The following is a 10,025-nucleotide window of genomic DNA, read 5'->3' on the forward strand; positions in this document are numbered from 1 at the left end:
GTGCTCTGTCAAATCTCTCTAACTCCCCTCCATGCACCATCTTCCCTCCCTCTCCTCCATTAGTTGCAATTTCTTCTCCGCTCACCATGTATGTCTCCCTCAACTCCCCCATCTTTCTTTCTTCTCACCCTCCCCTCCCCTTGTGCCACCAGATTGTCTTCCGCTTCCCTCCTCCTTCAGATATCCTTCCTCTCCTTCCCTGTACTCCAAGGCTTACTTCTTCAGGTCGCAGAATCGGCAGTGACTCTCACGTCTTACCTGCCACTGATCTGGAAGTCTCTCCTCTACCACAGAGAGACTTCCAAGTCAGTGGCATGAGATTCGATGCTGATTCGCCCCTAGCCTGCCAACCTAAAGCAGCAGTGGCAAACAGGCTGCTTGGCAGCCTGTCCGCCAGGGCTTCCCTCTGCCGCATCATCAGTGATGTCATCAGTGACATCATCAGTAACGCAGCAAGGGGAAGGCCCCAGCGGGCAGGCCAGGAGCAGCCTGTTTACTGCTGCTACTTTAGGTTGGAGTTGGAGGCGAGCCGAATCAGCACCGAATTGGAGGTGTGTGTGTGTGGGGGGAATCAGTATTGAATCTCATTGCGGTATCGGCAGCAATTCCCACACACTGCTGCCGCTGACTCGGGGGGGGAACAAATCCATTCAATTGAATCAGGCAGCGCTACCGCGTACCCCTACGATGCATACTGCATGTTGAGAAACACCCTTTTACATCATACATTCATGGATTTCCTTTGGAGTTTTCTTCTGCAGGGATTGGGAACTTCATGACAGCTCAGTTTCACACTTGAAAATTCCACACTTTTCGGTGACACGGTTCAATCAATTCTGCAAATTGGAACTTTGCAAATTAAATAGCACTCTTTTCAGCTACAGTGACAAAATAACACTCAGAATTTAGGAAGTTTTTGGGCTGAGAACTTTTCAGCACCCCCCTGTAAATGCTTTGAGCATATTTAAACAAGACAGTATGCTGCTGACTGACGAGAGGTGGGGTGGGGGGAGGATGTGGTTCTTGTCTTTAGTTCAAGTGTAGTATACTCAGAGCACTTCCCTTACTCAGATACGGAAGGTACCACCTCCGTGGGTATTTTTGCATCCCCAATATTATCTCCTATGCACCTGCTGGTTGGGAGAGGAAAGCTCCAAACTGCAGTTCACAGAAGCCTAAGCAGGACATATTTCTGTTTCCCCCATTACTATTCTGGTCTCCCCTTGAAACCTATTAGGTAAGAAACGTCTCACCAATGGATTGCAGAGGGAAGAGAGAACAGCAGTCTGTATCAGAGTTAGATGCTCAGTTTGTTCTGAGGTGGCTGCATAGAACAAGGGCTGGGAGAGGGAATGAGAAAAAGAAGGAGGATCTGGCAGAGGGACTGAGAGAAGAGCTAAAAGTGGAAAAGAAGGGCTATGGGAGTGAAAAAAAGGACTGAGCAGTGTTAGGTGGGGTGGTGAAAGGAGAGAGGGAGAAAGGATATACGGCAATAAAAGGAAACACTGGTTTGGGGTGACTGCTGCCTAGGGAACCTGCAGGAGAGCTAGTTGTTTGGAAGGAAAAAGAGAAGCGGGTCGGTGAAAGGAGGAGAGATGGAAAAGGCAGAGGTGAAGGAAATTAACTTGGAGAGAGGAAGAAGACAGACATAGGATATGAGAGCATGTAAGCAGAGGGCGCACAAATCAGAGTGCGGAGGAAGAAAAGAGATGAAAGAAGGGAGAACAGGCCATGAGCTGGGAGAGAGGAAGAGGAGCAGGAAAAGAAGAGCTGGGCACTAACGGGAGAGGAGCTTAAAGATGGGATGTGAAGACACAAGAATAATTGGGCAAGTGGGCATGGGTGAAAGAGGACCTGAAAGAGGTGATGAAGACTGAAGAGCTATGTAGGACTGAAAAAAGGTTGATGGTGGAGGTCAGCTGAGAGAATGCAAATTCTAAAGAAATGAACCGAAGACAACACTGACAAAGCTTTAAAAGAGAATGAATGATGAGGAAGAGCTGAAGCTAAGAGAAAGGCAAAAGCAAACAGAAACAGAAGATAAGAAATCAAACTATGAGCCAGCCAGGAGGCTGTGCCTTGGTCTGAGAGCTATGGGAGAGCCATTTACAGCAAAGGATAATGAACACTATAGAATATGTATATACTGTACTTCTCTGGCATGAACAGCAAATTGTGGTTTTGAACTCACAATCTATAAGATCAAATAAAAACAGACAAGATATGTGGAAGAATCTTTACCCTCTTGCATGCTTTTTGGAGTGGATCACTATACACACACACACACATATGTGTGTGTGTTTTTTTAATAATTTATGGAGCAATAATATGATTGTCCCCCACTCTGTTTCTTCATTGATGCAGGGATCTATTGAGCTTGATATTATAGATAAGATATAAATACATATATTAGACCTAGACATATAAAGATAGATAAGTGTTCTACACTTGGGGATTTTTGAATATGTAAGAAAAAAAATATTGACTGGTCAATTTTTTTAAATGAGTGTTCTAAGTTTGAGGGGAAAAAAAGTTTGCAAAAATATTTATTCTAAGTGTTCAAAGCACCAAAGTAATCCAGCAACTTTTTTTTTTTTCCTTTGGCTTCCTCCCAAGACTCCTACATCCCCCAATAAGGCCCATCGAACCTGTCTTCCAATACGGCTTTCAATGGAATCACCCCACCCCTCACCAAGCATGCAAAAAGCCAGGTAAACTAAATCAGCAACCGTGACAAATGCAAGCGGCTGTGCCTTTGAAGCTCAGCGAGACTCTAGAAAGGAGAAATGGTCTTTCCAGGCATATATTCTTTTTATTATTATATTTCACACTCTCACTTACTAACGGTGCACAAGGAACAACTATACCTAAGCCGGCAGCATTTTGACCCCCACGGAAAAGTCTGTCCCGGCAAGGCGCTGGCGGCCATTGTCATAAAGTGGTAGTCCTGGTGACGGCCCCGTGCCTGCAAGAAGGGCCGGCCTGCAGAGCTTCCTGCTGGAAGTCCAAGGGGCCGCTGCTGTGGCACGGCCGGCCCTTCAGCGCCGTGGCGTAGTAATCCACCGGCTCGTCAGTGCCGCTCTCCAGCCAGCGCAGGCACACCATCCTCTGGAAAGACCTCTTGAAGTTGTCCGAGAAGAAGCCGTAGAGGATGGGGTTGGCGCAGCTGTTGGCGTAGCTGAGGATGAGCGAGACGTGGTTGACGCTGTCGTCGATCGGCGCCAGGAAGAGGTTGAGCAGCTGCACCACGTAGAAGGGCATCCAGCAGACCACGAACACGGCCACCACCGCCAGCACCATGCGCGTGATCTTGCGCTCCGACGCCCCGCGCTGCAGCCAGCCCGCCTTCAGCGCCACGGCGCGCATCTTGGCCACGATGAGGACGTGGCAGAGGCCGATGCACGAGACGGGCAGCAGGAAGCCCAGCAGGAAGGTGTAGACGACGAAGAAGGCCGACCAGCCGGGCCGCGGCCAGAGCAGGTTGCACGTGACCGCGCCGTCGCGCGCGGTGGCGGTGCCGGCGAAGGCGACGATGGGCGAGACGACGAGGAAGGAGACGAGCCAGACGCCGGCGTTGATGGCCTTGGCCACGGTGGGCCGCCGGTACTTGGCCGCCCGCAGCGGGTGCGCCACGGCCACGTAGCGGTCCACGCTGAGCACCGTCAGGCAGAAGACGCTGGTGAACATGTTGATGCCGTCCACGCTGAGCACGGCGCGGCACATGCCCGCGCCGAAGGGCCAGTGGCGCAGCGCCGCCGACGCGGCCAGGAAGGGCACGCTGAGCATGAAGAGCTCGTCGGCGATGGCCAGGTTGAGGATGTAGATGTTGGTGGCCGTCTTCATCTTGGCGTAGCGCAGGACCACGAAGATGACCATGGCGTTGCCCGCCAGCCCCACCAGGCACACCACGGCGTACACCAGCTGGATGGCGATCATGTCGGCGTCCCCCCGCGCGCCCGGCTCGTCGGCGCTTCGGTTCGCGCCCGGCCGCTGGCCGCCCGCCTCCGGGTACTCGGTCGCCGCCACCGCCGCCGCGTCCCGGGACCGGTTCTTGGGGTTCATCAGGAGCCGGCTGGCCTCGCCCGGCGCGAGCAGATCGAGAGCTGTGGTCATTGCAAGAGTCCCATAGGAGAGTGCCTGAGCCCCCAACTGCTGCCGCTTCCCAAGATACTGGGTGTAAAAAAAAAAATGGATGGGGAGAGAAAGAGGGAGGGAGAGAGGCGAGATGGATGATGCTGTCAGCGCTGCTGCTGCATTTGCCGTCTCTTAGCTGCGCTCCCAATAAAACAGGATTAAGGCGAGGCGCAGCTCTGCCTAGGACCCCCCCCCCCCCCCCCCATGCTCCAGTTTGTAAGATCTCCAACTTCTTCGGTTTCAAGGATGAGCATATACAGTGCATCCAACACCGGTTGCCTTAGGCTTTGAGGCAAGCGGCGGGGTGAAAACGTTTGTCAGCTCCAGACAGTGTGCATAGGTCGAGGCTTAACAGCTTCCACAAGTAATTGTGGCCATTGAACTAGAGTTGAAGCAGGCCAGTCTGGAAGAAGTGCTAGGAAAAAAAAGCAGCTTTCGAATCAGCTGCTAAATCAGGACAATTAAAAGCTTTCAAGTAGTTATATATCTCTAAAGAGTTTAGCGACTTCACCTAAAATATTTGAATGTATTAAAAATCATGGATTGTTTTATTCCATACTTTGTAATTTTGTAAAAATTCTATAAATAAACATTGACTAAAAAAAAAAAAAAATCATAACTTTTAAAAAATATCTTTATTCATTTTGAAGCCAAAAATAAGTGCCACAATATTATACAATCATATTACACTAAATTCAATCAAAATTGTAATCCATGACGAATACATATATCCCCCCCCCCCATCTTCATATTCAAAAATTGCACTCAAAAATATTTTCCAGCCCCACCCTGACGTGCATGATCAAGGGCCAAATTCAACAATCAATCTGCAAAATTTTGTCAATGGCTCCCAAATATCCAGAAACTTCTTATAATGCCCCCGTTGTTTTTAGGCGGAATTCCATCACATTTAATTTCAAAGTGTAATTTGCAGGCCATTAACATTTTGGTTGTAGTTCATTAAAGTCATAAGGTGTCTGATACTGAAGGTGTTTGGGGCAGGCAAGAGCCTCCTAGGTGGAGATATTCAGTGGCACTTAACCGGAAAGTGCTGATCAATATCAGCACACGGTGCTCAATTAAAAAGCAGGTAGGTCGGGCAGCACTGGGGAGGAGCCCACGGTTATGAGGGCGCAGGCAATATTCAGTGCCAGAACCGCCTAGCTAAGTGGCCTAATTTAGGGCAGCTCAATATCATAGTACCTGCATAACCTTATAAATAAGATGTCCTATTTTATGAACTTTGGGGATTTGCAAAGGAGTCACTTAGGGGCAAATTCTATAAGAAGCGCCCAAAAGTTAGGCGCTTATATAGGCACCGTTCAGCACGATTCAAATACAGTTGGGTGCTGTTTAGTGAATCGCGCTGAGCGGCACCTATTTGGGCACCTAGTTTGGAGACGCCCAATAAATAGGCCAGCTCTAGGCACAACTAAAAGTTTGGTGCCCATGCGAGCACTTAATCACGCTTAAGAGCAGCGATTCTGTAACAAGGCACCAAACATGAAGCCACGCCCATGCCTAACATGCATAGCGCCTATTTTTTTGAAGGTCGCCTAAATTTTTAGAAGAGCCTTGTTACAGAATCACTCTTTCTTGATAGGCGCCTAGGTTTCAATTAGTGCTGATTAAAAAGCTTAATTGAGCTTGTTATTCAATTTAGATAAGCGCTTATCTAGTTGGGCACTTATTAGGCGCCGGTTACAGAATTTGAACCTTAATCTCTCCCCTCCCCTCCCCCCCCACTGCCCGAGGTACATTAGATAGATTGTGAGCCTGCCGGGACAGACAGGGAGAAATCCTTGAGCACCTGAATAAATTCATGTAAACCGTTCTGAGCTCCCTTGGGACACTGAATAAATAAAGTTTTGAAAAGTAGCCAGTGTAGAAAACACCAGGAACCTCCTTTCACAGTTAACCAGGGCTTTTCCCTATTTTTACTTTTTTCCATCCAGCCTGGGCATCAAAATAACTATTCTGTGGTATTAAGACATAAAGGCATGGACTATAGTTCTCTCTGGAACTACTACTATTAATTATTTCTTTAGCGCTGCCAGACGCACGCAGCGCTGCACAGAGTCACAAAGAATAAGGAAACAGTCCCTGCTCGAAAGAGCTTACAATCTAAACAGACAAGACAGACAAACAGGATGTCATGGATACAGTTAAGGAGAACGGTTAATCAGCGGGCTGGGTTGAAGAGCAGAGGAATAGGGTTAAGGATTGAAAGCTATATAAAAAAAGGTGGTTTTTCAGTCTGCTTTTAAACAAGGGAAGGGGCTTGACGGACAAACTCTGGTAATTTATTCCTGACATAGGGGGCAGCTAGATAAAAGAAACAAAGTCTGGTATTGGCAGTGGAGGAGAAGGGTAACGCTAAGAGTGACTTAACTGAAGAACGGAGTTCTCTGGGAGGTATTTAAGGAGAGATATTGAGGGGCAGCAGAATGAACACACTTGTGGGTCAGCAATAAGATCTTGAACTGTATGCAATGGCAGATAGGGAGCCAGTGAAGTGACTTAAGGAGAGGGGTGACATGAGAGTAGCGAGGTTGGTAGAAGATGAGTCGTGCAGCAGAGTTTTGCACAGATTGCAAGGGGAAGAGACAATACTGCAGGTTAACAGTTAGGAGTAGATTGCAGTAATCTAAGCGTGGGGTTACGAGAGCTTGGACAAGGGTCTGGGTAGTGTGCTCAGAGAGGAATGGGCAAATTTGGTGATATTAGCGACACGTCTTAGCAGCTTGTTGGATATGCAGAACTCATGTTGCAAATTGACAGGGCTTCGACCCCTCAGTGGCTGTAATGCTGCCTCTCTAGCAGCCCTAACATCCAGCAGGTTTGAGAAGTAGCTGATGGGCTCAGGAGTCAAACTCAGATCTCCCATATGTTTCACTGAGTCATTAGCCGGCCTGCACTGCTATAATTAATTGGGTCAAATTTCAGCAATAGCAGCCACTGCATTAATTTAAATATTGGTGCTGGCATTTAAATTAAGGTATATATTCAGTGACACTGAATATATGGAATGCAGAGAGTACCACTGCCACTGTTCTGCCTCCATATTTGAAAGCAAGCTGTTTGTGTTGAAGTATGTATTTAATATTGGGGTTTTGTTTTTTTAACATATATGCACTGCTTATAGCAGGTTATTACAGCTGTGCCTATAAGAATGAGTCCTCCAGCTCCTCCTGTTTTAGACGACGCTTTCTAGTAGCCGCTGAATTCTCTGGCACACTGGGCTAGTAGTCTTCAATTTGAATCACATAGCTAGCTATATGTAGCCTCTTTATCAGAGATTAGCTGATCACCCAGTGTTGGCCGGATATTTATTTATCCTGATATCGGATCAATTTTTATATGTCACCCCCACAGTATTTTTCCCCAGATAGTAAGTCATATGTGTACCAAGTTTGGTTGAAATCTCTTCATGCGTTTCATCTCTGCGAGCCCGAAAACTATGGGGTAGACACTAAAATCTGTTGTTTTCGATAATTTTTACATGCCACCCCCTTCTCACCCCCACAGTATTTTTCCCCAGATGGTAAGTCATATCCATGTGTTTCAGAGTTATGCTGGAACATACATATATACACACACAGATACATCTGATTTTATATATGTAAAGCACACATAAACAAGTACTCCAGTAATATGCCTTTAGATTTGATACCCTAATGTCTCCCGCCAATTTAAGCTGCATCAGTGTTTGGAAGGATATTCTCAGTAGCCTGTAGTTCAAAATGACTGCTGTGACCTCTAATGGCAGACTCATGTACTTCAAATAACATGAGTACTTGAAGTACTGTGAGGCTACTGCTAGAGGTCATAGCAGCCATTTTGAAATTGAGGCTGGATGCTAGGCAGGAGAAAGTGGGCATTGGCATAGCGAGGATGAGTGGCACCCAGGGCAGTGGTACCCCTCTCCTGCTGTCTTTTCTGCTCCCCCCTGCTGCATGCCCCTTCCCTATTCTTTTTTGACTTCCAGTCACCAACTTGCTGCCCACGTCTGCTTCGGCACTGTCTCTGTCACTTCCTGTCAGACAGTGCTGAAGCTGACATGGGCAGCGAGTTGATAGCTCAAAGTTAAAAAGGTACAGGGAAGGGGCATGCGCATGCGGCAGGGAGAGGAGTGGGAAGGGGGGTGCAGAGAGGAGGGGTGCCAGCGCCCTGAGGAAGACCGCGCCCGGGGCAGTCCGCACCCCCCTTACCATGCCACTGAAAGTGGGCATCACTCCTGCCTGATTTTTCCCTAGACCATCAGGAATTTAGCTTTCTATTTCCTTGGGGGATGGGAGGGGGATCGAGATGCAAGGGTTGCCTGACCTTTTTTGTTTGGGGGTTTTTAAATGTGGATCCCAGCTAAATATTGGCTGGGACCCTCATATGCTTCAGCAGCCAGGACATCCATTATTAGCAATGGATATTCAGTGCTGGCGCTCTGGGCTAATTTATCCAGTGACAATCTGTTTAAAAAAAACACTCACTGCCTCCAGCTGAATATCGGCTGAATTATTATAATTATAAGACCCAATATTTAAAGGACTTATATGCTTCTAACTTTCCCCTTCTTTTACTAACACGTAGCTGGCAGCAGCGGTAACTGTTCCGACGCACATAGGAATTCTATGAGCGTCGGAGCAGTTACCGCTTCTGCTGGCGCTAACACGCTACGCATTAGTAAAAGAGGGGGTTTGAAAGTTATGTTCAGAAATTGGCCTCTGAAAATTTTCTAGGGCTGAATGCATACTTTTTTTTTCTCAAAATGTACTAAATGTTTAAATTTAGGAGCATAAAAAGGAAGTTACAGTTACAGATCTTATATTTTGCTATTGCCTATTAAAGTTCTAACACAAAGATTGATTACTAGTTTTGAGAATCTCAGCCCTTCCGAATTTTGGATCCATTATTATTATACATGGTGCATTTTTCTGGCATCACCAGAAAACTCATGCTTCATCCAGAGACTTGGAAGTTATCCAGGTATCATCAAAAATATGAGTACAGCTTGAACCTATCAAAACTGTTTTATTTATTTATGGTGGGGGGGGGGGGGGTTGTAAGTCCATTGCTGTCAAATCTGAAATTTCAGTTTCAAGGTTTTGTAGAAATTTGTCCAGCCTTGGTGTAATGCTCCCTAAGGCTCCTACAACAATAGGGATAACCCAACATGGTTTATTCCAGAGTATCCCTCTAAAAGTTACCTGTCCCCATAAAAAGCAGTTTCTAGCATGGGGAGCCGCGCTGAATGGCCTATGTTGCTCCCAACGCTCATTGAGTTCCTATGAACGTCGGGAGCAGTGTGGGCCATTCAGCGTGGTTTCCCGTGCTAGAAACGGCTATTGCAGTTTAGTAAAAGAGGGAGTTAGTCTATTTTAACCAACAATATGAACAAATAACAGTGAACAGAAATAAGAGATGCATACATCACCGGAAAGAATTAGAGTAGACATTAGGTCATGTGACTGTAGGGTCGACCATTTCTTGTTAAAAGAAATAAAAGTTGGATTTTTTTTTGGCAATATAAAACTCATCTGTAGAGCAAACAATTATCCCAGGACAAGCAGGCAGCATATTCTCACATGTGGGTGACGTCATCTACGGAGCCCCAGCGCGGACAGCTTTTCAAGCAAACTTGATTGAAGTTTCAAGTTTGCTATGCTGCACCACGCATGTGCATGCCTTCTTGCCCACTAGAGGGCGCATCCCCACCTCGTGGTCCTCAGTTCAGTTTTTTCCGCGGAGCCAGAAGCCCTGTGGAAATTGTGCTCTACTTTTTTGCCTTCTGACACCGCGGCTGAGTGTGTTTTCTCGGTCGCTGTGCTTGATTTGTTGTTTTATTTGTTCGTGTGTTAAGTTATCGTCGAAAAAAAAAAAAAAAAAGTTTTTTC

At 46.9% G+C, this 10,025-nt stretch overlaps 1 protein-coding gene across 1 annotated transcript; it reads right to left on the reverse strand.

Moving 5' to 3' along the window:
- Nucleotides 1-2,797: 2,797 nt before the first annotated feature.
- SSTR4 (somatostatin receptor 4) lies at nt 2,798-4,208 on the reverse strand. The gene has a single exon (XM_033935760.1). The coding sequence runs from the start codon at nt 4,111-4,113 to the stop codon at nt 2,932-2,934; it is 1,182 nt and encodes a 393-aa protein (XP_033791651.1). The 5' UTR covers nt 4,114-4,208; the 3' UTR covers nt 2,798-2,931.
- Between the last annotated feature and the right edge of the window lie 5,817 nt (nt 4,209-10,025).

Source organism: Geotrypetes seraphini, chromosome 3, assembly GCF_902459505.1.
Source record: "Geotrypetes seraphini chromosome 3, aGeoSer1.1, whole genome shotgun sequence".
NCBI classification, from domain to species: domain Eukaryota; kingdom Metazoa; phylum Chordata; class Amphibia; order Gymnophiona; family Dermophiidae; genus Geotrypetes; species Geotrypetes seraphini.